This window comes from Hippoglossus stenolepis, chromosome 4, assembly GCF_022539355.2.
Source record: "Hippoglossus stenolepis isolate QCI-W04-F060 chromosome 4, HSTE1.2, whole genome shotgun sequence".
NCBI classification, from domain to species: Eukaryota; Metazoa; Chordata; class Actinopteri; order Pleuronectiformes; family Pleuronectidae; genus Hippoglossus; species Hippoglossus stenolepis.
Window position 1 is genome coordinate 568620 of NC_061486.1, and position 27318 is coordinate 595937.

At 45.3% G+C, this 27318-nt stretch overlaps 3 protein-coding genes across 3 annotated transcripts in view; all 3 read right to left on the reverse strand.

The window, feature by feature from the left end:
- LOC118106630 (collagen alpha-1(I) chain) overlaps window positions 1-27318 on the reverse strand; it is a 688934-nt gene that overhangs the window by 560842 nt on the left and 100774 nt on the right.
- LOC118105993 (protein Atg16l2) lies at window positions 1223-13950 on the reverse strand. Its single transcript, XM_035154095.2, is given in 19 exon segments — window positions 1223-2164; window positions 2472-2573; window positions 2763-2810; window positions 2890-3042; window positions 5858-5963; window positions 6043-6163; window positions 6771-6842; window positions 7801-7871; window positions 7950-8055; window positions 8670-8755; window positions 8758-8774; window positions 8966-9019; window positions 9107-9196; window positions 9479-9544; window positions 10711-10962; window positions 11329-11402; window positions 11943-12018; window positions 12278-12326; window positions 13651-13950. Coding segments are annotated over 19 exon segments (1830 nt in total). The 5' UTR covers window positions 13844-13950; the 3' UTR covers window positions 1223-2070.
- wdr62 (WD repeat domain 62) lies at window positions 14867-26976 on the reverse strand. Its single transcript, XM_047339535.1, is given in 34 exon segments — window positions 14867-15400; window positions 15484-15575; window positions 15673-15750; window positions 16245-16465; window positions 16760-16955; window positions 17671-17734; window positions 18021-18096; window positions 18194-18305; window positions 18923-19036; window positions 19140-19297; window positions 19380-19447; window positions 19839-20010; window positions 20012-20136; window positions 20243-20295; window positions 20458-20561; window positions 20667-20780; window positions 20856-20919; window positions 20997-21108; window positions 21191-21266; window positions 21350-21471; window positions 21552-21622; window positions 21754-21879; window positions 21955-22046; window positions 22155-22318; window positions 22423-22563; window positions 23140-23329; window positions 23412-23572; window positions 23660-23842; window positions 23964-24101; window positions 24288-24455; window positions 25508-25565; window positions 25668-25730; window positions 25854-25945; window positions 26627-26976. Coding segments are annotated over 34 exon segments (4095 nt in total). The 5' UTR covers window positions 26729-26976; the 3' UTR covers window positions 14867-15175.

Below are 27318 nucleotides of genomic sequence, written 5' to 3' on the forward strand. Positions count from 1 at the left end.
ACACCCAGAGGACACTTAGTATTTCGGTCTGTGTCATTAGTATCAGGCTACCAGCTGGACTCTGACCTCCATCATCCCTCTGTCCATCATCCATGTTTACTGAGGTTATAAAGTGAGAAGAAGAGTCATTTTCTCACTGACTTCTAAATAAACAAACAGTGGAGTCGCCCCCTGATGGTCATTACACAGAAGACAGGTTTCATCAATTTAACATGTTGATGCTCTTCAGTCTCATTGGGGAACGTTTTGTAATTTAAGATAAAATGTTTCTACAATCAGATTTAACACAAATCACAAAATTGAAAAGATCCAGTCACAAATAACCAGCATAGTGTAAAACAAACACATCTACAGGACTGGTCATCTGGTCCAGGTCCAGGTCCAGGTCTCTGTATATCAGCCCTTCAGCCTTTGGGTCGGCGGTCGCTCAGCTCGGAGGCAGCAGCTGCTTCCTGTTTCCTCATTACCGACCTCAGTGTCAAACAGCCTCCAGCGATGAAGCTTCTCCTCCTCATCTTCATTATATTTGGAACCTGACGATGAGACTTCAACAGTTTGTCATGAAAACCACCTGAGACCAAAACAAGCACGGAGACGAGAGGACGGACGTTAGAAGCCAGTTTATTAGGAGTAAAGACACGTTACAGCTGCAGAGTCAGAACATTATTAGAAGAATGTGAGAACATCACGTTTGTTTTTATAGTTTGTCTCTGAACTGACGTCTTCAGTCTGTCCCTCTTTACATCACTGAAGGTCACCGATAAATAAATAAAACACAAACAGAACAAAATAATCAAATAAAGATGTTTCACTTCATCTTTAGAAAATAAAATGTTCAGAAACAAGTTTAAAAAACAATTAATCATATTTTACATTGGTCAGTAATAAGTCCCCTGATACCAAGGCTCCGCCCACACGAACACACCTAAAATCACATGATCGGTCACCTACACTGGTCATGTGATGTAAACAGGAAGTAGATTGTCTCCTCTGCAGTTGGTTGCTTAGTAACAGAAACTCCTCTGAAGGAGGAGCAGTGAAGAGTCAGAGCAGGGATGGCGAGGTGGAACTGTTACTGACAGGAAGTGTTAGAAACAGGAAGTGTTACTGACAGGAAGTGTTAGCTTTGTGTTCACCGCTGGTCGTCGAGTCATGTGACTGATGAGAACCAATCAGGAAGAGAACGTGGGCGTCTCAGTTTCTGTTCAGACTGAAACACAACCTCAGAGATTTCAAACTAAAACGAGACCAGTTTACACAAGTCTCTGATTCAGAGGCTGGAAAACTCCAGCAGGCGTAACCATGGCAACAGTGATGAGAAACTGAAACCTGTGTGTGTGGGTGGAGCCTCACATGTTCGGTCTCAGGTGAAAATGCAGCGCTGTGATTTGTTCAGACAAGGTGTGGAAACTTGGGTCAGCTGATCTAGATATGTTTAGCTCCTCCCTCCCTGAGCTCAGACACCATCACAGCCTCCGGACGTTTCTCTTCTCCTCTTTGAACTTCCCTCTTCAAAGCCCAGAGGCCAAACACTGGATTAATGCCGACGCCTTTTCAAAGTAAATCCAGCTGCAGAGCTGCACGAGGCTCCGACCAAACAGCAGCGGAGAGAAAACTCACATTTTGAAATCTAGGACTTTCAACTCCACATTGATAAAAAACAGATTCACTGATCTGAGGATTATTTAGCAGGTATCGATGTTTATGTTTCATATTTGTCAGATTCCAGCTGAATAACTCATCATATTGTAATAATTTCGTCAATAAACAGGGCTGGAGCTGGAGGAGCAGAACAAATGTGGACGAGTAGATGTAGCAGGTGACAAAATAAATAATGTGAGTCAAAGTTCAGGAGCAACAGAAACAAACAGTTTTCCCTTCGATCGTGATTCAAATCTTCTCTTTTTTCCCTTTTCAATTTTTTCATTTTCTTCATTAACCTTTTGTCAAATCAACTTCATTTAAAAAAACACATAAATGTTCCTGTAACAGCTGCGTTTGTTCGTTCAGGTGATACGTGTCGTGAGTGGTGTTGCCGTGACGATGTGACCTCCTCCCAGATTGGCCGATTCAGATGTCGCTCCAGAGGACAGCCCGCCTGCTCTTGTCCACGCTGACGACATATTCTCCCGACAGAGACCAGGACACGGCGCTGATGGACGAGCTAGCGAGAGGAGGAGGTTATTAAAGAAACAGTACAACAACGTGAAGTTCCCCAGGAAAACGTCCTGGAGCCTCTCATCTTTCTTTTTAACCTTTTTTATAGGAGCACGTTTATTTTGTTAATCAGGATTTATCATTCTACCTTTTCAAAGTAAAATCTTTAATTAAAATGTAACGATAAATTTGGACGATCAATCTATAGTCACACGTGAAGTCCCTCAGGGAACTTCCTGGAGCCTCAGAGTTTTAGAGGAGATTCATCTGAAAGTTTGTTTTAAATCGACTTTAATGGATCTTCTGTCCGATACCTGTGTTTGTCAGGGAGGCGGGTCTCCAGGTTGCCGTTGGAGACGTTCCAGATGTAAACTGTTCCGTCAGCTGATCCAGCAGCCAGGAAACATCCGTCTGGACTGAAGAGAGAGAACGTCTTTGTCACACGGTTCTGCACAGAACATTTCTGAGGGTTTCCACAAACAGTTGCTGTTTTCAGGTTCGATTCGTTTCAAATAAATCATCTGGTTTTACATAATAAAACTGTCTGGCTGTTGTCATGGAAACTGCACCATATCGTCCCTGTCGTAACGTGGAGCAGAACTCACCTGATGACGGCCTTCGTGCTGTCGCTGCCACATTTGAACCCTTCAGCTCTGACGGAGACAGAAACACGTTCAGAACATCTGCTACACGTCATCTTCAAACAACCGTGACGCTGCATCACGTCTTCACCTGAAACACGTGCGGTCGTTGCTCCACCTCCTCAGGTCCACCAGCTGGAGGCAGTCGTCACGGCAACAGCTGAGCAGCTGACGATGGTCGGAGCTAAGGTCCAACGAGGTGACTTTACCCTGAGCAGGAAGTTCCTGAACGCAGCTCACCGCCCTGAACGACAACATTCATCTCACACGTCTGATCTCAGTAAATAAACCAACGTGAAGATGTTTCCTGTTGGAAGCTAAACGTCTCGGATTTCATTCTAACCACATTAATAACTGGTTAATGTATCTAATAAAGATCTTTTCTAGTCTTGATGACACTTTACTTGAAGTTTTACATTCACACACGTGCAGATCAATGTGCAGCACTTTCTTCTCAACAGTTTGGGCTTCAGTATCTTGCCCAAGGACACTTGAGGAATGCTGGGATTGAACCACTGACCTTCTGGACAGAGGAAGATGGCTCCACCCCCTCAGCTAAATAAAAACTGAAAAATCCTCCTAATTCGCCAATAAAACTTCCTGGTTGGATGTGAACTGACCAATCAGAGAACATATAGATGATGATGTCACTATGATGTCACTACCAATCACAGCCCAGTGAAAGATGTTCTTATCCAATCAGCAGCAGGGAGGGTAGGTGATGGTGTGTGATTGGTGGACAGAGCTGTCAATCATGGGCTGTGTCAGACTGTGCAGGGAGGAGGATTCTGTGACTGAACGGTTGCTAGGTAACAGAGGAAGATGGGAGTCGATGAGGGAGACCAGGTTCTACTGTGATTCTACTGTGATTCTACTGTGTCTTTACTGTGATTCTACTGTGTCTCTACTGTGTCTCTACTGTGTCTTTACTGTGTCTTTACTGTGTCTCTACTGTGTCTTTACTGTGATTCTACTGTGTCTTTACTGTGTCTCTACTGTGTCTTTACTGTGTCTACTGTGTCTCTACTGTGTCTCTACTGTGTCTCTACTGTGATTCTACTGTGTCTCTACTGTGTCTCTACTGTGATTCTACTGTGTCTCTACTGTGATTCTACTGTGTCTCTACTGTGTCTCTACTGTGTCTTTACTGTGATTCTACTGTGTCTCTACTGTGTCTTTACTGTGATTCTACTGTGTCTCTACTGTGTCTCTACTGTGTCTTTACTGTGATTCTACTGTGTCTCTACTGTGATTCTACTGTGTCTCTACTGTGTCTTTACTGTGATTCTACTGTGTCTCTACTGTGTCTTTACTGTGATTCTACTGTGTCTCTACTGTGTCTTTACTGTGATTCTACTGTGTCTCTACTGTGTCTTTACTGTGATTCTACTGTGTCTCTACTGTGATTCTACTGTGTCTCTACTGTGATTCTACTGTGTCTCTACTGTGTTTCTACTGTGTCTTTACTGTGATTCTACTGTGTCTCTACTGTGTCTTTACTGTGATTCTACTGTGTCTTTACTGTGATTCTACTGTCATTCTCTGTGTCTTTACTGGGATTCTACTGTGTCTCTACTGTGATTCTACTGTGTCTCTACTGTGTCTTTACTGTGATTCTACTGTGTCTTTACTGTGATTCTACTGTGTCTCTACTGTGTCTCTACTGTGATTCTACTGTGTCTTTACTGTGATTCTACTGTGTCTTTACTGTGATTCTACTGTGTCTCTACTGTGTCTTTACTGTGTTTCTACTGTGTCTTTACTGTGTTTCTACTGTGATTCTACTGTGTCTTTACTGGGATTCTACTGTGTCTCTACTGTGATTCTACTGTGTCTCTACTGTGTCTCTACTGTGATTCTACTGTGTCTCTACTGTGTCTCTACTGTGTCTTTACTGTGTCTCTACTGTGTCTTTACTGTGTCTCTACTGTGTCTCTACTGTGTCTTTACTGTGATTCTACTGTGTCTTTACTGTGATTCTACTGTGTCTCTACTGTGATTCTACTGTGTCTCTACTGTGTCTTTACTGTGATTCTACTGTGTCTTTACTGTGATTCTACTGTGTCTCTACTGTGTCTCTACTGTGATTCTACTGTGTCTTTACTGTGATTCTACTGTGTCTCTACTGTGTCTTTACTGTGATTCTACTGTGTCTTTACTGTGATTCTACTGTGTCTCTACTGTGTCTCTACTGTGTCTCTACTGTGATTCTACTGTGTCTCTACTGTGTCTTTACTGTGTCTTTACTGTGATTCTACTGTGTCTTTACTGTGATTCTACTGTGTCTCTACTGTGATTCTACTGTGTCTCTACTGTGTCTTTACTGTGATTCTACTGTGTCTTTACTGTGATTCTACTGTGTCTCTACTGTGTCTTTACTGTGATTCTACTGTGTCTTTACTGTGATTCTACTGTGTCTCTACTGTGTCTCTACTGTGTCTTTACTGTGTCTCTACTGTGTCTTTACTGTGTCTCTACTGTGTCTTTACTGTGATTCTACTGTGTCTTTACTGTGATTCTACTGTGTCTCTACTGTGTCTCTACTGTGTCTTTACTGTGATTCTACTGTGTCTTTACTGTGATTCTACTGTGTCTCTACTGTGATTCTACTGTGTCTTTACTGTGATTCTACTGTGTCTCTACTGTGATTCTACTGTGTCTCTACTGTGTCTCTACTGTGTCTTTACTGTGATTCTACTGTGTCTCTACTGTGTTTCTACTGTGTCTCTACTGTGTCTTTACTGTGTTTCTACTGTGTCTTTACTGTGATTCTACTGTGTCTCTACTGTGTCTCTACTGTGATTCTACTGTGTCTCTACTGTGTTTCTACTGTGTCTCTACTGTGTCTCTACTGTGATTCTACTGTGTCTTTACTGTGATTCTACTGTGTCTTTACTGTGTCTCTACTGTGTCTTTACTGTGTCTTTACTGTGTCTTTACTGTGTCTCTACTGTGATTCTACTGTGTCTCTACTGTGTCTCTACTGTGATTCTACTGTGTCTTTACTGTGTCTCTACTGTGTCTCTACTGTGTCTACTATCATATGGTAAAGATGTTACCTTGTGTCCCAGACCCTGATCTTGCAGTCGTAGTGTCCACTGATGATAAAGTTCTCAGAACAAACCAGGTCGCTGCAGTACGACGCCACGTCCACTACCTGCACACCTGCACACACATGTCCCCCGTGTAAACAGGCATCAGGTATCGATCAGTGATTGGTCAGGTATCGATCAGTGAGACTCACAGGCGGCTCGGTGCAGGTCCCACAGTCTGATGGTTCTGTCGGCACTTCCTGTCACCACCTGATGAAGTGAAGGACTGAACCTCGCTGCCGTTACCTTCCTGCTGTGACCTGTCAGAGTCAACTGAGACACACAGGTGAGACACAGAGAGAGACAGACAGGTGTGAGACACACAGGTGAGACACAGAGAGAGACAGACAGGTGTGAGACAGAGAGCAGAGAGAGACAGACAGGTGTGAGACACACAGGTGAGACACAGAGAGAAAAGGTGAGACAGAGAGAGAGAGAGAGACAGACAGGGAGACACACAGGTGACAAGGAGACAGACAGGTGTGAGACAGAAGACAGAGAGAGACAGACAGGTGTGAGACAGAGAGAGACAGAGAGAGACAGACAGGTGAGAGACAGAGAGAGACAGAGAGAGACAGGTGAGACAGAGAGCAGTGAGAGACAGACAGGTGTAGACAGAGAGAGACAGAGAGAGACAGACAGGTGAGAGACAGAGAGACAGAGAGAGACAGACAGGTGAGACAGAGAGAGACAGAGAGAGACAGTGTGAGACACACAGGTGAGACACAGAGGACACAGGTGAGACAGAGAGAGACAGAGAGAGACAGACAGGTGTGAGACACACAGGTGAGACACAGAGAGAGACAGACAGGTGTGAGACAGAGAGAGACAGTGACTAGATGTTTCAGTTACAACAGGATGATGATGTGCTCACGGTTACCTTGGGAACAGAATCATCCAGCCGCCACAACAAGGCTGACTTATCGTATGATGCAGCGAGGATCCTAGAGCCCTGAGACAGACAAACACATCAGGTGAGTCAGAGCTCAGGTGAGTCAGTTCTCAGGTGAGTCAGTCCTCAGGTGAGTCAGTCCTCAGGTGAGTCAGTTCTCAGGTGAGTCAGTCCTCAGGTGAGTCAGTGCTCAGGTGAGTCAGTCCTCAGGTGAGTCAGTTCTCAGGTGAGTCAGTCCTCAGGTGAGTCAGTGCTCAGGTGAGTCAGAGCTCAGGTGAGTCAGTGCTCAGGTGAGTCAGTCCTCAGGTGAGTCAGAGCTCAGGTGAGTCAGTCCTCAGGTGAGTCAGAGCTCAGGTGAGTCAGTCCTCAGGTGAGTCAGTCCTCAGGTGAGTCAGAGCTCAGGTGAGTCAGTTCTCAGGTGAGTCAGTCCTCAGGTGAGTCAGAGCTCAGGTGAGTCAGTTCTCAGGTGAGTCAGTCCTCAGGTGAGTCAGAGCTCAGGTGAGTCAGTCCTCAGGTGAGTCAGTCCTCAGGTGAGTCAGTTCTCAGGTGAGTCAGAGCTCAGGTGAGTCAGTCCTCAGGTGAGTCAGTCCTCAGGTGAGTCAGAGCTCAGGTGAGTCAGTCCTCAGGTGAGTCAGTCCTCAGGTGAGTCAGTTCTCAGGTGAGTCAGAGCTCAAGTGAGTCAGAGCTCAGGTGAGTCAGAGCTCAGGTGAGTCAGTCCTCAGGTGAGTCAGTTCTCAGGTGAGTCAGTCCTCAGGTGAGTCAGTCCTCAGGTGAGTCAGAGCTCAGGTGAGTCAGTCCTCAGGTGAGTCAGTCCTCAGGTGAGTCAGTTCTCAGGTGAGTCAGAGCTCAGGTGAGTCCCTCAGGTGGTCAGTTCTCAGGTGAGTCAGAGCTCAGGTGAGTCAGTCCTCAGGTGAGTCAGAGCTCAGGTGAGTCAGTCCTCAGGTGAGCAGTCCTCAGGTGAGTCAGTCCTCAGGTGAGTCAGAGCTCAGGTGAGTCAGTCCTCAGGTGAGTCACTCACCGCTGAGTCAAAGTCGACGCAGGTGATCCCCTCTGTGCTGCCGTCCAGAGTCGCCCTGTGGGTCAATGAGCCTGGTGACATCATCAGTGAACATGAAAACATAATAACGAATAAGACGATGAAGAAGATGACATCAGCAGGTGAGTTACCTGCTCTGACGTCCCACAGTTTGATGACTCGGTCAGTTCCTCCTGTGGCCAGCAGGTCTGAACTGGAGCTGAACCTCACTGTGTTAATGCCTTGCTCATGGGCCTCCTGCCAGAAAGAGAAGTGGAGGTGTCAATCATCACTAACAAGGGATTACATGAACCAATCAGGTTGCAGGAAACATTTCTTCCGAACATTATAACGTAATGTGAACACAGTGAAGCCGACCTTTGACCTTTACCTTAAAAGCACAAAAGGTCATATTTAAAATGAATGTAGATAAAAATTCAAATAGAAAACGTGACCTGAAATAACATGTGTTTTAAGTCTCAGTGACACCTAGTGGTCAGAAGCAGGAGGTTCTCATGATTGTATGTGACTGAAACTGCTCTGATTGGTGAAGCCAGAGGATTCTAGATGAGCCTGATGCTGGATACTGACTCTACTCACGTATACTACTACTACTACTACTACTACTACTACTACTACTACTACTACTAACATCACAGTACAGCTGTCATCACTCTCTGTTCTTCTTATGTAGAAACACTTGAGACAAACTGGGATTCATGAATATAAGAAAATACACAACTTGTACTAATTGATAACTAGAGATATCATAAATATGTGTGTGTGTGTGTGTGTGTGTGTGTGTGTGTGTGTGTGTGTGTGTGTGTGTGTGTGTGTGTGTGTGTGTGTGTGTGTGTGTGTGTGTTTATTACCAGTACTTGCAGAGCTCTAGCAGGGACTCTGGCTGACAGACAGATTCCTACAGGACTCATCTGATCCTCCTCCAGACTGCAGACCGGTGACCACGCCTCTTCCTGCTGACATCACACACACACACACACACACACACACACACACACACACACACACACACACACACACACACACACACACACACACACACACACACACACACACACACACACACACACACACACACACACACACACACACACACTCAGCGATCAGGGATGCTTCAGTGAGACAGTGTTGGGACAAGAGGACTCACTCGAACAGTTGTCTGATGGAGGTGAGGATCCTCGGGGACGTGGCCGACGCCGACCTGAGAAAACAGGAAACAGGAAGTTTAACGTTAATCGAGACAATGATGAGACAAGTTCAAACAACTTAATCATCAGAGTGAACGAACCTGAAGAGTCTGGTGTGTCTTCGCTCTGCAGACTTGTCCTGGTGTTCGTTCTTCGGGGACGTTGACCTGGACGTCGGAGCGCTGGAAGAGCTGAAACACAAGTGAGACGCTAACGACATCCAACGAACAAGAATCTTACTCTACACTACAAGAATAAAAGCCTGGAGTCATCTTTAAAACATTCTGTTTCAAGTTGAACCACTAACACGCCACGAAACCTCTCAGTCATTGGCTGACACAATCGTTGCTGAAACAGTTATTGTTTGTGTCTGTGAATTTACATTATTTCATAAATATTTTCTTTAAATTCGGAATAATAATAATAAATATTCGGAAATGTTCAGAGTTTAACCGAGACCAGGTGAAGTTTACCTGTCGATAGCGACCTTTGACCTTGCAGCGCTCTGCAGCTCCTTCTGGAGGTTCGCTTCACGAGCTCTGAAAATGAGAAACGATTTACATCCGAGCAGGTGTGATGAAGAGGTGTGATGAAAAGGTGTGATGAAGAGGTGTGATGAAGAGGTGTGATGAAGAGGTGTGATGAACAGGTGTGATGAACAGGTGTGATGAAGAGGTGTGATGAAGAGGTGTGATGAACAGGTGTGATGAAGAGGTGTGATGAAGAGGTGTGATGAACAGGTGTGATGAAGAGGTGTGATGAACAGGTGTGATGAAGAGGTGTGATGAAGAGGTGTGATGAACAGGTGTGATGAAGAGGTGTGATGAACAGGTGTGATGAAGAGGTGTGATGAAGAGGTGTGATGAAGAGGTGTGATGAACAGGTGTGATGAAGAGGTGTGATGAACAGGTGTTGAAAGTTGTGATGAAGAGGTGTGATGAACGGGTGTGATGAAGAGGTGTGATGAAGAGGTGTGATGAAGAGGTGTGATGAAGAGGTGTGATGAAGAGGTGTGATGAAGAGGTGTGATGAAGAGGTGTGATGAAGAGGTGTGATGAAGAGGTGTGATGAAGAGGTGTGATGAACAGGTGTGATGAAGAGGTGTGATGAAGAGGTGTGATGAACAGGTGTGATGAACAGGTGTGATGAAGAGGTGATGAAGAGGTGTGATGAAGAGGTGTGATGAACAGGTGTGATGAAGAGGTGTGATGAAGAGGTGATGAAGAGGTGATGATGAAGAGGTGATGAAGAGGTGTGATGAACAGGGTGATGAAGAGGTGTGGTGGATGAACAGGTGTGATGAACAGGTGTGATGAACAGGTGTGATGAAGAGGTGTGATGAACAGGTGTGATGAACAGGTGTGATGAAGAGGTGTGATGAACAGGTGTGATGAAGAGGTGTGTGATGAAGGTGATGAACAGGTGTGATGAACAGGTGTGATGAAGAGGTGTGATGAAGAGTGATACAGGTGTGATGAACAGGTGTGATGAAGAGGTGTGATGAAGAGGTGTGATGAAGAGGTGTGATGAACAGGTGTGATGAAGAGGTGTGTGCAGGGTGATGAAGAGGTGTGATGAAGAGGTGTGATGAACAGGTGTGATGAACAGGTGTGATGAAGAGGTGTGATGAAGAGGTGTGATGAAGAGGTGTGATGAGGTGATGAAGAGGTGTGATGAAGAGGTGTGCTGTGGTGCGATCAGGTACCTGGACCTGCGTTCATTGCGGCTGTTCATACGGGCGGCGGCCTGTCGTTTCAGGTGGATCATGTCCTCCAGCAGGTGTCCCTCTCTGACCTTTTCCTCCCGGAGTCTTGTCTCCGCCCCCCTCTGTCGCTCCAGCAGGACATCGTACTCCATCTTCAATGCCCCGTTCTCCTCCTGAACCTGCACCGCCCGCCCCTGCAGCTCCTGACGGACATCAAACGCACCTGCGAGTCGACGCCGCTCCGCCAGCAGGCTGATGGACCAGGGGGGAGGGGGGAGGGGCAGAGCAGGGACACCATTGGCAGTATAAAGGGCCAGTTCACACAAATTAACACGAGTCACCACCCGGGTTGTTCTCCACCAATCAGAACAGTTTTAATCCCTCCAGGTCACTGTGACCTTTGACCTCTTTTTAAACGTGTGGCTGCGTTTCAATTTTTCACAAATTTTATAAAAAAAACAAAATGTTTAAATGTTGTTGAGGTTAAATTTGTAGAAAACTTTATTAGAATCTGTTTGTCGTTCAGCTCGTCTGAACTGTGACTTTAAAGAGAAGAATCCTGCAGTCACCTGAGCAGACGAGCCAATCAACTGTGAGCATCACAGGTGTGTCGCTCACCTGGAATCCTGCTCGTCCAGAACAAGGAGTTTGATTTTGATCTGCTGCTGCAGCTCCAGCACCTGAAAGGCCAACTGCAAAATAACAAGAGAAGAAGAAGAAGAATATGAATAGTGTCCAGGACGAGTGGAAACAAGGTCATGTGACCACTTCCTGTTTCCAGGTGACATCACGTCTGATGAAAACTGAGATGGAAAAATCTTAAAGAGCAAAAACATTCTGAGACGTCAGGTCTGAATAAACACGTCCGGATCCAGGGTTTGAACTACGAAGCAGGATTTGTGGTTATCAGGTAACTTCAGAGTCTTCAGTCCTACGAAGCTCGTTCACTTGTCACCACGGTAACTTACACTGAACAGCTGACCTGCTCCAGGTTAAGTTGGAGATAAGAGATCAAACAGTATAAAGCTCCGCCCACTGACCAATCCCTTCCTTTGAACCATGACATCATGTTCTTAGAGGATCCGTGGAGCTGGTGTGGATTGTTCGAGTCTCTGAGGAGGACCAGGGTCTTCAGAGACCCACAAGATCCTTTGAGCTCCTCTGATGAGCTGTGGGTTTGTTATTGTGTTGGAGTTGTATTGTGTTGTTGTTGTGTTGTTGAGCGCTCTGACCTCTCCTGTTGTATTCTTTAGTTGGTCGTTCTGGTTCAGTAGAGACGAGACAGAGCTGCTGTCAGTGCAGGGACGTCTGGACACACAAAACAAACACACACTATTAACACACGCAGAAACACACACTTGTCGCTCTATAGTTGCAATACAATATCTAACTATCTTAACCCTCAAAATTTCCATTGAAAAAGTGACAAAATGTCCTCACAAAGATGGTATTGGCTAAAATTGGCTTCATAACTATAGAAAGACAAGCGCACACGCACACACACACACACACACACACACACACACACACACACACACACACACACACACACACACACACACGTTACCTGCTCAGGATTCCATTGGTCAAACTGGATTTATCCAACAGCCGAGAGTCTGAGAACAAACAGGAAACAGAGTCAAAGCTGGATAGTGATCCTAATCCTAATCCTGATCCTAATCCTGATCCTAATCCTAATCCTGATCCTGATCCTGATCCTAATCCTGATCCTAATCCTGATCCTAATCCTGATCCTAATCCTGATCCTAATCCTGATCCTAATCCTGATCCTAATCCTGATCCTGATCCTGATACAGAGCTGAGCAACACCACACAATTAAATTTAAAAAATCAAGAATCAAGAAAAAAAATAACTAAGAAATAAAAATATTTTATATTAATTTTTCTTCTTTTTGTGATTTACACTAAAGTTAAACCACAGACCAAACTAGATTAAACATAAATTGTAATGTTTTTTCAGAGAAAAGCTTCAACCAAACTTAATATAAAATCTCACTAGTTTAAGATTCATGTTTCTTATCTTTTTTAATTTAAAATTTAAAACCGAGAAAATAAATTGACCTGTTGGTTTTTAATGTCAGAATCTTTCTAAATAATTTTTATAATATTTCTGTTTAGTCTTTCTTAGTTCACACTGACGTCAGAGAATCACTTTTTCATATTTGAGATTTGTTGATGAAACGTTTTTCTTTCGCTCGGATCATGAATTGTATCGGAGAAAAGAGTCGGTCGGTTTCCAGCTGACGAGTGTCAGAGGAAGTGGAAACAACAGGTCACAGCATCAAAGGAACCTGTCTGATTGACAGTTGATGATCAAAGACGTTTCTGTTTTCTGAAAACAGAAAATCTCTGTTTTTACTGGATGTGATTAAAAACTGAAACATAAGTTTTGTTCAGACACATTTTAACTGATTGTAACAACACAAGAACATTTTCAGTCTCATGATTAGAAGTAAACTAAAATATGAATCACATTTAAAAAAAAGACTCGCTCCAGATTACAGTAACAACAATAACAGGAGTATAGAGTGAAAATAGAAATATAAAGCATATACGGAGTAATACACTTCATCAATAACACTATAAATTAAGAAATGATTCCTTATAATAATAGTAATAATTAGGTAGTAGTCAGTGGTACTGATAATAGTAAATAATATGAACATGGTTCGAATGAATACACTTTAATGAGTGAGATTCTGTTTTCGCTTTTAATAAAGTTTTAGTTGATGAAACCAAGAAGAAACAAACTCATCCTCATCAGCTGAAAACTGAACCAGACTACAGAGAATAATAAAAACAACAATAAGAGTAACTATTATTATTGTTGTTGTTGTTGTTGTTATTATATTAAGGTTTGTTAACACTTTCACTTTAACAGAATCCGGATTGAAACCTGCTTCACACTGGTTCTCTTACAGAAGTGGATCAGGTCCTGGAACGAGTCGCTCTGGTTCCGGTCCCGGTTCTTCAGCTGACGGACGATGTGTCTCCTCCAAGTGTCCCCGGACCCTCCGTCTCCTCCCGGCACCACGAAGCCGCAGCTCCGCTCCGACTCTCCGGCTGAATCCGTCCTCGTTCTGCGGGAGGAGGCGACGCCGTCAGCGGCCATGATGTCCCCGCAGAGAGACGCTCTCAGCCCGGCCTGAGGAGTCACACTGTCCCGGTCACAGCGACACTGTCTCCACTTCCTGTTTACTGTTTGTTTGTTTTAGTTTCTCACACTAAAGGGGGCGGGGCTCAGGGTGGTGGCGCGTGCTCCAGATGCCAGCTGCCGGGTGTCTGAGCCAATCAGCGCTGAGCTCATACGTCCGGTTTCCGACTGGAGGAGAACGTCACAACAAACAAACACTTGTGATGTTTGATGTTATGAATCCATCACTACGTGTTTATTGATCAACAAATAAAATGAGTGGGGCCAAACCGATCAATCGCCCCCTGGTGGCTGGCTGCAGCATAGATCATAAACCTCCTCCATGTTAGCAGATGGGACATGGACCAAAATGAAAAATCAAAGTAGACGTTGAATAAATGTTTGTCGAAGATGGTTTCTGACATTTCAGGTCGTTTAAATCTGCAGTTGCTTCTTAGCAGGATTAGATAAAAACCGCAGAGCAGATTTCTATGAAATGTTGTGGAACCTGAAGAAGAATCAGTAAACGGATCAGATCAGGATCTTTTTCTCTTTCATCAACATTGTCAGATAAAACTTTCTTAGGGAATAAATCATGATGAAAACAGACTGATTTTAACAACTGTGTGATTGGTCCAAATAAAAATCTGGTGAATTTAAATGTGGTTTCATGAGACTGTTGAAGGTTTGAACTGTTTTTTTTTTATTATACAATTTATGTAATTTAAAGGCAGAATGAAAAACACTTAAAAATATTAAATTTAGATATCATTTCACAGGTTTTCTGTTGATGCATTCTCAATTTTTTTGGTATCGTCTTAAAAATGACAGGGTCAATGCACGTTAACGAACATTTCTGTAAATGAGCAGGTTCAGCATCTCGGCTAATTTTCAACTCTAGTCCCTGTGCAGGTGTGAAAATGTTTAGAATCATTTTCTTTGTTTCAGTTCAGCTGAATAATATATAAAATATTAAATTCTATGAGAAATGAAACTTTAAGAAACATTTAAAACTTGTTTATTTACAAACAGTGACGTGAGTTAAAAACAACACAAACACAAGATGCTTGATTTAATACTGATCGTAAAAACTAAACTTTACATATATATGAAATGTGAATGAGCAGCGTCTCCGTCAGGCTGAAGTTTCTTCCTTCAGCCTCCGTATCGCTCTCATACTTCCTGTTGTGACTCAGAAAAAAACAAACAAACCAACACTTTTAATGTTTGAAGTTATGAATCCACAAAGTCAAAACATGTTACAGTTCTGACGATAAAATAGATATTAATAAGATTGACGCGTCATCGTGTTCAGATCCGGTTCAGTTTGTTCTGCGTCATCTGCAGCAGCAGCTCCGAGTATTTCTCCAGCAGAGACATCGACGCTGCACCCTCCAGTCCACCAGAGGGCGTGCTGCTGCCCTGCCCCTCTCCCTGCAGGACCACCTGCAGCTCAGAGTGAACGGATTCAAACGCCTCCTGCAGCACAGATGACATCTGTAGCCGCTGCTCCACAAAGCCAAGCGACTCACCGAGCTGCAGGAAGAAAAAGGCTTCAAAAGTTAACAAATATATTTGGAACTAAATTTGTGAAGTAAATCTTCAGAAGTAAACGGAACCTGCTGGTGAAGGCGTACGGCTCGTCTGGCCGTATGTCGCAGCTCGTTGGCGACTTGCTGACACTGCTGCAGCGTCACCGCCTGCTCACCCCCTGAAACAACAAACACCCTGTATCCATAGTTCGTCCTGAAGGTGGCGCCAGAGGTTAACGATACACCAACAGATGTGAGAACATCGCAGGAAGTTACCTGAGAGCGGGGGGCCGGGTCTGTCTGAAAGTGGACAGGAGGCCGAGGTGGGTGGGCCACCAAGAGTCTCGTTTGATTCTGGATCAGAAATAAACATTAAGAAACAGAAAACAGTTCATATATTTAAAAGGTTTAATTTCAGATATTAGAAATAAAATCCCAATAAAAAGTCATAAATACAACTAGCGCAGTGCGGTTGTATGACTCCACTAACCAAAGCAGTTTCTGTGTGTGTGTGTGTGTGTGTGTGTGTGTGTGTGTATGTATGTATGTATATATATACATACACTTTTTTTCAGATTCATAAAAGGTCACTGTGACCTTTGAAACTGACACTTAATGACTTTATCTGAAAATCTTAGTCCAAGTGACAACTGATCAAAATTTGAGGAGTTTCCCTCAAGAATTCTTAAACCACATTGAAGAGGCCAACAACACGCGTTTCAAGGTCACAGTGACGTTGACCTTTGACCTCCTGGCACCAAAATCGAATCAGTTCATCCACTTGGTGTCTCCTGCGCCGGAGCAAAAAAAAAAACAAACAAATTTACCCACAAGCCCTTTCTTCCTACCTGGACCGACCTTCTCCCTAGAGGCCGAGCAAGTGGATGTGATGCAAGGGGCGGGGCTCGGGATTAGCATTTGGTTTTGATTCGTCGGCGTTATTTCAATGCTGCTGGTGCTCCACCTGCTGGCTCCGCCCTCTGACGGCACCTCAGTGGGTGTGGTCAACACCTGAGGGCTCTTCGTTGCAGGTAGATGAAGCCGAGACTTCTGGGAGGACAGAGCGACACTGATGGACGCAGAAGAAAAACAGAAAATTTGACCATGAAACATTTTCTCTTTTATCTTATTAAAAATCCAAATATCACAACGTTGTCAAAGTTTTTCATCTTTTATCACAAATATACTCTTAAAACATTGAGATTTATTATAAAAACCTTTTAACAACTGTTTTTAATTAAAAAATATTTTAATTATTTATCGTAAAAATGTCAAATGTTTGTCTCAAACCATCTTGTCCAGGTGTAAAAACACGTGTTAGACCTGGTCCAAGTCGGGAGGACCGGGGGGGACCGGTTGTTACCTGCTGGTCTGGTCCTCGGGGGGATCAGGACCAGCATGAGGGTCTGAGGAGGATGAAAGGTTTTCCTTCTCTTCCTCCTGGGAGGTGGGGGGGTCCTGGCTCACTTTGGACCTGGAGCTGGCTGTGGTTCCCAGGTATCCAAGCCGTGACGCCCGCTGCTGAACCGCAGACATCATGCTGTTGGTGGAGGTGACGTCTGATTGGTAAAAAAAACAAAAACAGGTCAGGAAGGAAACACTCAGGTGAAGAGGTGAGTGACCTCTGACCCGCATCATGACCACCACAGTGACCAGGTCAGAGTTCAGACGGGGACGTGTTGGTTTTACTGGTCACTTCAGACTAATGAGAACAGTCATCGATAAACGTTGATAATTGATTAAATGTGAGCGTCTGTGACATCATCATCAATCATGTGATCAGAAACAGGATCTGTAATGAGTACTGAAATGTTTGACTCTGAACAGATGAACCCATCTGAAGAGAAGAAGAACTTGATCAGAACCAGTGTGAACCACAACAACACCATGTGACCTTTACAACAGAAACAAACAACACCCAAGTGTCTCTCACACACAGACACACACACACCCACCTCCCAGCGCTCTCTGCACTGAACGACCACCACAGTGTGGCGTCGTCGACGTGTTGGGCGGCGAAGAGGCTGATTGGATATAATGGAGGAAGCTCTTCTACGGAGGATGGCTGGGCTGCATCTCACTGTGGTCACACACACACACACACACACACACACACACACACACACACACACACACACACACACACACACACACACACACACACACACACACACACACACACACACACACACACACACACACACACACACACACACACACTTTTAATTACAGCTGCAGTGATCACATGATAGACCAGAGGGAACTTTGACTCACCGCTGCAGCTCTCTCTGAGAGTCGACTCGGTCGACACGACGTCGCTGCTCGACTCCACGTTCTCCTGGAAACAAACATTTATCACACAAGCTTCAGACACATCATGTTGATGATTTACATAAACTGTGACAGGAAAAGTTCCAGAAAATGATCAGCGCAACTGACTTGGACGTGTATTTGCAGACGTGAAGTTCTGACTCGTTCTGTGTGATAACACGGCTTCACATTTAAAACAGCGCAGCTCTTCTTTTCAATTTCTTATTTTGAAACAAACGATGTCTATTTACAAACACGGCGGCCGTGATGATGTGTTGCTGCAGTGAACAGCCAATGAGATGTCTGCTTCGTACCGATGTGTTGCTGACGCTCTCCTCTGAGATCCTGGTCGGGATGGAGACGGGAGGCGGAGCTCGACTCGGCCAGACCCTGAAGAAACAGCAAAGACAAGCAGTCATCACTATGACAACAGCCACCAAACAAAGTCAGCAACCGCCTCCTGTGGGTCAAAGGTGACCTGACCAACCTGAGTCTGTCCTGGAAGCGGGACAGGAAGCGGGCGGAGATGCTGAGTCGAGGGTTCAGGAAGTGTTTTTCCTCAGGAGGCTGCAGAGTCCTGAGGTCAGTGTCGAACTTCTCTGAAAGGTCAAAGTTCACATGTTATTCTTATAAAAATATAACTTATGATAAACAGTCTCAAACGTGGATGATTCAACTTGTTCCTGTGTTCTAGTTTTAAAACACAAACAAATATCCTAATATTGAGTCTGAATACATACGGTACAGAGTTAAAGGGCTTTTACTCTGTAATGACTCGAAGGGCCAGTAGGGGGCCTCGAAGTATGAAAACAGTCACTTTTCCACTCAGTCCCTTCTAAGAACTGTGTTATTGAAACGTCTCGTTTCGTACTTCCTCCCCGTATGAGTCATATGGGGGAGCACTCTTCTCTCAGCCCCACCCAGCCGGTACCAGCCCAGCCTCCGAACCCACCACCCCCGCTCCCCACCACACCGAACGAGACACCAGGCTGACTTGTTGCTGAGTTAGCATCTTGTTAGCTACCACAGGGGCTCTAATTAATTAATGAGGCAGCTGCAGAGAGAGGCAGAAGAGAGGACATGGAAATACACATTGCAGCAGTTTTTAAGACTTTAAACCACTGATATATCATCTTAGGGACCAATACCTCAAATTAAATCACAGAAAGGTGTAAAACATGGGCCCTTTAAGTCTCAGGTCGGATGTCGCTCGTACCTTCGCTCAGACTCGACGCCAGCGTATCAAAGTGGTTCTTTAGCAAGTTTCTGTCATCATCGTCCTCTGGACCCAAACTGCCAGCAGAGCTGCCCTGACTCAGAGAGTCTGTGTCTGTGAGAGACGACAGAGCTCGTTACATCACGACACCTTCAACCATGACAATAAAATAACTCATGACATGAAGTCTGCAGCAGTATCTGATCGGAGGTCGGACCAGCATCAAGAGGCTGCTCCACACTTCCTGCAGAGCCCTCAGAGCAGGCGGAGTCTGGGCTCAGCTGAGTGCTCCACACTGGCTCCGCCCCCTGACCTCTGACCTCCAGCTGGGTCAGAGATTTCTGTGGGTCAGGGACGGCTTCAACGTCAAACTTCCTGAAAACGACAAACACAAAAAACAAGCAAATTAAAAGCATAGCAGAAACAGGTCTGACTCTGGTGCTGTGCTGTCTCTCACCTGTCGGTGGCGCTGCTGCTGGGGTGGAGGACATAGCTGTTCCTGTTCTCACCTGCAGGCTGCAGCACCTGAGCACCATCACACACCGTCAGGTACACGTCAAGTTTATAGTTTAACGATTTGATGGAAAAAAATATTTGGTATGCAACACTTTTATTAGACGATGGTGGAAACATTTTATCTTCTGAAGAATTTTGTATAAAATTGAATGTAACTGTTTATTCCACTAAAAAAGTCCAGAGTTAAAGTTTCTCCATCTCTGTAATCAGGGAGAAACTTGAAGAATACAAACATGGAAGCACAGTCCAGGCCATAAGTATTTGGACAGTTCCACATTGTTTCCTCTGTTCACTTGAAAAAATAAAATCTACATTTAAGTGATGAGTCTCACTTGTGAGATGACGCTCCAAACCTGAAATAGAAAATGTTTAACTGTCCGGCCTGGAACTGAAAGCTCACCTCCTTCTCCTCTTCCTCTCCATCTTTCAGCAAACTCTCCAGACTCTGAGGGTGAAAGTCTTCGTCCTCCTCCTCCTCCTCTCCATCTTCTTCCTCTTGGTTCTCTCCCAGCAGACTCTCCAGACTCTGGGGGTGAAAGTCTTCGTCCTCCTCCTCCCTCCTCCTCTGGACTCTTGGTGGGGCTCGGGGAGCAGTTGGAGCAGATAGTCAGAGGGTTCAGCTGCTCTGTCCACCGACTGCGACACTGACGAGGCCCAGCATCCGGTTGGTCGGCAGTGGAGGCTCCGCCCTGACCCTGCTGAAGACACAAACACCTGAACTTCATCATCGGCCCACAGAGTAAACACAGGACTGATTATCTGCTATTGATCAGGACTCTAATCGTCGTACAGACGTGAACTGACCACCTTCCTGAACCACAGGGGCAGTTTTCCATTGGTCTGAAGCTGCGGAACATCTGAAACACAAAGAGAAACAAGATTCAAACAGACTCCAAATGACGTCATAACCACAAGATGGCAGCGTTTGTATCGGAGATATTTTAAGATTCATTTGAACAACTTTAATAGTAAAAAACTTTATTGATCAGAGAAACTGAAGAAAATGTCCTCTTCCACACCCTGAGCAAAGTCCAGTCTGGCCGGAGTCCTGAGGTCAGACTCCTCCTCCTCTTCCTCCGCCTGATGCAGCTGAGACGAGGGAACAGTGATGAACGTCTCCCTCCTGAAACAGGTTTGACCACAGAAACAATGTCAACCACAAACATGTCCGCTCCTCCGTTCTCCATGGTCGACTCAGAATGCCGTCTTTGTTCAACATCTCACCCACCTGATGTTCAGAGGTTTTTGGTGGCATGCGTCAGGTGCAACTTTCAGTCTGAGGCCCCGCCTCTTCCTCATGGTGGAGGTCATCTGAGCGTCCAGTCGCCACACAAACACACAACTAGGCCCGCACACACACACACAGTTAAAAACAGAATGACGGAGTTTACAGTTTCCTGTGACATCAGCAGTTTACCTGTCTCCTGACACAGTGATGAGGTGTCGACAGTCCTGACTGAACCTCATACAAGTGACGATCTCTGAGGACACAAAGACACGTTGAACACCTGAACATACATGTTTCACACATGTCTACAGGGGAGCTGGATTTACTCACCTGCATGTCCGAACAGGGTGGCAACACACTCTCCTGACTCGTAGTCAAAGATGGTGATATTTTTATCTGAGCAGCTGGTGGCGAAGAAACTCCCGGACGGGTCCATCTGAACCTGCAGGAAAACTTATTTCTTGTCTCACGGTTTTGACTGAAACGCTTTACGCTGAGATGTAGTAACCAGAACACGTCCTTACCTTTAGCAGAGCTCCTTCATCGCTGGACGAACCTTTCAAACACTTCTTCAACTTCCCAGTTTCCACGTCGTAAACTCTTAAAAAACAGAAACATCAGATCATCTGGAGCAGAAACTACTTTTTATTTTCCATCAGACATCCCGTTAGGTATTTTTTTACCTGATGTTTCGGTCCTGACAGGCGATGACAACGTGCTTTTTCGAGGAGTCCAGGTCCATGTCGTACAGCGTCGTCTTTTCCACCACGTGATGACTCCTGGAAAATGACAAACCCTCCACGGTCTGGATGACAGATCAGACAAGGCCACTGTTCATTCACAGGGAACAATGGGAAACAGGAAGTGTTTCTAAATAAAACCGACCTGTTCAGCCGTCTGGAAGTAGATGCTTTTGTCGGCTCCACAGCTCACTATCTGAACCTCTGGACTCTGACCTGGAGAACAGGTGACACATTTAAACCGTCAACGCACTGATTTATAAACATCATTTTACTTTCTGCCTCCTCTGACTTCTAACTTCATCATCTGCAAACTCTCCAAACTCTTGCTCTGAGAACTCAGTCACCTGTGAACTTGACGGCAGTGATGGAGGCTGAATGGTCGTTCAGAGTCTGTTCCAGATTGTAGTTCTTCTCCAGGTTGAAGATGTGGATCAGTCGGTCCCGGCTGGCTGACGCCAACAGCTTCACACCTGAAACGACGACACAGAAGGTGGCGCTATGACATTATCCTTATCCCGATGATGACCTGTGAGCTGAGGTCTTACCTGTGGAAGTCGGCGAGAACTCCAGACACAAAACCTCAGAGTCATGAGCCTCGATCTTCACCAGCTCATCCAGAAACTCTAGAGCGAAGATACTGAAGAGACAGACAGTGACCTCATCACACACCTGTCACCACTCTGTGTGTGTGTGTGTGTGTGTGTGTGTGTGTGTGTGTGTGTGTGTGTGTGTGTGTCTGTCTCACCGAAGATTTCCACAGCGGTCTCCAGCAGCCAGGTGTCGTCCGTCCGGACTGATTCCCAGCACTCTGATCCCAGACTTCCCATCAGCCCCTGCTGCCTCTGCCTTCTTCCCCTCTGCCTGCAGGTGCTGCGTATTCTCTCCCACGTACACAATCCTTGACAGGTCCTGTACAGCACACACAACACACTCATGTGTGTGTGTCTTATGTTGCAGTACAGGTTCCTGTGTGTGTGTGTGTGTGTGTGTGTGTGTGTGTGTGTGCGTCTTACGTTGCTGTACAGGTTCCTGTGTGCGGTGGCGGCAGTGGGTGGGTCGGCGTGCCACACTCTGATGGTGTTGTCAGATGAGCAGGTGAGGAAGGAGGAGGGAGGCAGACACGCCTGGGACACGTCTGACAGCTGAGGATACACCTGAGTACAGTTTTTAGCAGCTCTGTCAGTAATTTACTTCCTCTCTGCGTCTCCATCCTTCACACTGAGCTCTGCACCAACAGCATCGAGCCAAACCGAGCGACACCAGCTCTACATACATTGACTAAGTTTACAAATTCTGTTGTTTTTACCCACACTGAGTTTACACATGTGTCCGATCACAGTGTGTGTGTGTGTGTGTGCCAACACAGCGAGCGGGAAGCACTAATGAATGTGCAGCTCTGAAGAAAGATTCGACTCATTGAAGGAAAGTATTGATCGTTATGTGATGATCGGTGTTGATACTGTGGCGTCATTTCAATCAATCGACGTCAGTCTGTGTCAGAGAGAGAGAGCAGCGTGTGTGTGTGTGTGTGTGTGTGTGTGTGTGTGTGTGTGTGTGTGTGTACGCACTGTGCAATTATACCTTTCCCTCCAGTTCTGGGACCATCATACAGAAGCTACGCAATTCCTTTATAGTAATCAACCGTTACAGATCATTTAGGGCCGGGGGTTTCCACTGTAACATTTTTGGTACTTTTTACATCCTGGTAGTTTTTGTGTGGCATCACTCACCTCGACGCTCCACACACAGCTGCTGTGGTACAAGGCGGAGTAAAGCTTCCCCACGTTCCTCACGTCTTTGACGTCCCACACATACACACTGTGGTCGTCGTACACGCAGGTCAGGTGTTTGGCAGCAGGGTCAAAGGTTAAAGCCAAGGTGTCAGGGAAGTGAGCATCTGGACTGACAGGAAACAGGCTGCTGAGAACAGAGCAGGTGATGATTAGAGGTTTTATCCAGAATTGATTCAGTATTATACTCCGTGTGACTTCAGTATTTCTACCTGTGCTGTTGGCTCTGACTAATGTCGACTCCCAGTCTGTGGGGACGCTGCAGCGTGGTGACGTACTGAAGGTGTAACAGATTGAACACTCTGATCAGACCGTCAGCGCAGCCACAGAAGACATGGTCCTCACTGACGGACAGACAACTCGCAGACTCCGTCTGTCAACAACAACAATTTGAGTTTATTGATTGTACAGCTGTTTGTAAAACATTTCATTCAATTAGTTTGTTTCCCTCATCAGCGACCTTGAGGTTGACCCAGGCCTCCAGCTGTCGGCTGCTGTTGAACAAACACAACAGCCCGGAGCTGGTAATGCAGTAGGTGCTGGACGCCATGAGGCCACGCCCACACGCCACCCCGCTGAACATACAGTTCTTATGGTCACCTAGCAACCCTGAACGACCAATCAGAGGCACCGTGCTGTTCACCTAGGTACAGAGGAAAAAAGGGAAGAAAAGAGAAGAGTAGAGCTGTTACTCCAAAGTGAACTGCGATTGGCTGAGCAGACTTTAAAAGAGCTAAGGCTGATCTGTGATTGGCTGATTGTACCCGTCGTTCTTTGGAGGCATCCAGGTACCAGAACTTGACGTGTCTGTTTCCTGCAGTGACGAAGTAGCTGTTGTCCTGAGAGAAGGAGACGGCGTAGACTCTGCTGGACACTTTGTTAGAGGCGATGATGGAACCTTTCTGATAACGAGACGTCACGTTAACATTCACACCGTTTCAATAAGTCGATTACCTGAAATCAATACCTGTAAACTGGATCAATACAGTGATTTGTAAAACCTGAAATGAAATATAATTAATAATGTTTATTAGGAATGTGTGTGGGTGATGCATGTGTGTGCATTGTGTAAGTGTGTGCGCGCTCACCCTCCAGTCCCACACACTAACAGTCATGTCGTGTTGATATCCCACCGAGACGATGTAACAGCTGTTGGTGGAGAACGCTACGCAGGAAACTCCATATTTATGACACTGAACCTCGGCCACCTGACCTCCACCCACCTCCCACACCCTGACACAGGGCATGTGACCGCTCTGAGAGGGCGAGAGAGAGAGGTGAGTATCCAGCTTCACCACAGGATGTCACTATATAGTGAATATTTAACACTCAAAAGATGTAAACTCTGGGTCCAGGAAGTGAAGCAAATGCACTTGATTTATAACGTCAGTAAACATTTTTCTAAGGAGTCTATGTCTCAATCGCAAGTTTTAAGTCTTCTTCAAAACAGCGGATGTTCATTTTGTAAATAATTGTAAATGATTTAGAGTCTAATAGACCATAAGATTCACAGGTTCAACCTGACCATGAACGTGACCAAGAGCAGGGCTGTGTCCAAATTCACTCACTAATCACTTTGTAGTGGGTTCGCCATTTTGTAGGTGTTTAGGTAAGTTTTTTTATACCCTGTATAGTTCACTTATTGTTTCCCACAATGCACTGGTCACTGACCAAGCAACATATACCATCATGCATTGTGCTCGCGGTGGAGAGACAGCAGGAACAGCCCGACCTGTCGTGTGAATGTAAACAGAAGCAGAGCAGCACAACCTGCGGCAAACAAGCTTATTTCTATATTAAAAATGACTATTCAATATGTTTTTATATTTGAATGTAAAAATACTGAGTGTAATATAAATATTTAATTTACTTTGTGATTTTCCACCTGTCGACGTTTATGTTGTAGAACGTAATAATCCTTCAACAATGACGTCATTACCGGGGAAGAGAAAATGTGGCGAGTAGTGCCCAAAAGTTAATTTTTCTTTTCAAGATAAGCTCACTATATAATTAACACTATATACTGTAGTTAACACTATATAGTGAAGTAGAGAATAGTGGATGAGAGGGTGATTTCGGACACAGGAGTCTGTGGGAGCAGTTTACATGGTAACCTCCTTTAAGAAGAAAACTGTCCTGAGGATAAACCTGACTTGTGATGTTTTCAGACCTGACTAGAAATTCAGACATGTTCCTGAAACGTTCCGGAGGTTCTGTATGTGAGAACACAAGAGTCTGTTGCTCTGGACATCTTCTGGAACTTTTCCTGCAGTAAGTAAGTAGAGCAGGTGTGTGTCTCACTTCTCACCTCACCAGTGACCAGGTGTTTCCCATCATGAGAGAAGGCCACAGCACTGAAGGGTTTCCTGCAACACAAACACAACGTCATGATGCCATTGATCCTTTCATGGTAGTATCCATCGTTGTGTCTGTGCAGACAGATGAAGAGCTACAGGGGAGACATGTACCTGGACGTGTTGAGGATGTGACTCTGTTTGTTCTTCTTTGGGTGAAGCAGCACGATCACGCACCTGAGACACAAAATAAAACCACAGCAGGATGTCAGGAGGATTTGTACTGACACTGACAGAGAATCAGACATCAGGGTCAGTTTGCTCCTACAATACAGGTGGATCAGAGGGGGCGGGGCTTACCCTGCAGGATAGGCGATGAGCCCAGAGTTGGGGTCAGAGGTCAGACCGCTGCTGCTGGCCGTGCTGATTCCTAGAACTTTCTCCAGACTCACCTGAAACAACACAAACACCAAACACAGTTCAACAAAGAGCTAACAACCTAAAAACAAGGACACCTGAGTTTTCTCACTGGTGTAACCATAGCAACAGGGAGGAGTTTCAATGGTGGAGTAGATGTGATGGGATCTCCGATGAGTCCTCGATGTTTCACACCAGAACTCAGAGCTGAACACTGGAGTGCTCGCTGGGTTTTGACAGCACCCATGAAGCCTGGATCTGGTCTGCGTGGGGGACCAGACGTCCTCGTCCTCCGTGTCTCAGAAGACTCTGGGACTTTGACCTGTGACCTTCCACAGTGTGCGGATGTTGTGGAGAGACGTTGGTGTTGGAGGTCACAGGTCAGGTCTGGAGTTTAATGACTGACCTCAGCTCTAAACCTATTAATCTAACTTTCTTGACAGCGTTTTACTAATTTTACAAGTTTAATTCAGGATTAGAATAAAGATTCAGAACATTATGTTGTTTCCTCTCATGTTGATATGCTCAGTTTATTCTCATACTTTAAAACTTCAGTAAACTTAAAGTAGAACTACTTTAAAACTAAAGTAAAACTAAGTGTAGAACTACTTTAAAACTTCAGTAAACTTAAAGTAGAACTACTTTAAAACTGTGAATCACCAGCGCAGCTAACAGACTGTGATGCTAACAGTTAGCAGCGTTAGCTCCGGTCGTACCCGGCTGCAGCAGCTCTTCTGCCGGCTCTGTCGGCTCTTCCTCCCCGCTGCTGGTCTCCTCTTCACGGCGGTGACTGAGCCGCTCTCCGCTCCCTCCGCCATGACACTTGTCCAGGAAGTTCAAACGGCTCGGATACTGACCCGGGATAAAGTGCGCTCAGACACCGGGTAGCGGGTTCACAAAAGGCCGCCGGAGTGAAGCGGGCTCGGGTCAGTTTGAACAAACTCTCCGCAGCTGATGACGATGGAGCGTTAGCTTAGCTTGATGCTAACTGATGAAACCTGACACTTGTTCCTGCGGCGGGACTCCGGTTCAAACCAAGCCCCGCCCACTGCCCCCACATACCTACTAATAGGCAGCCGAGGTTCCGCCCATCACCACAAAACAACCAATGGACACACGACGAAGCACAAGTCCCGCCTACTGCCTACCAATCAGCCAATCAACATCATTATTGTGACAACGCAAACTGATGCATAATTTAGTTTATGACGTAATGAGCTAAATGTGTGTAAGGAAACTTTCAAAATAAAAGATGTCAAAGAATTTGACTTTAAAAGCTTTTTAAAGTCATTTAAAACTATTTTAGTACTTTAGTATTTCCTACTATTTCATGTCAAATGGCTCTGTTAATTATTTATTATTTCTAAAATACTTTATTATTTCCATTTTCTGTTGCTTTCTACAACTT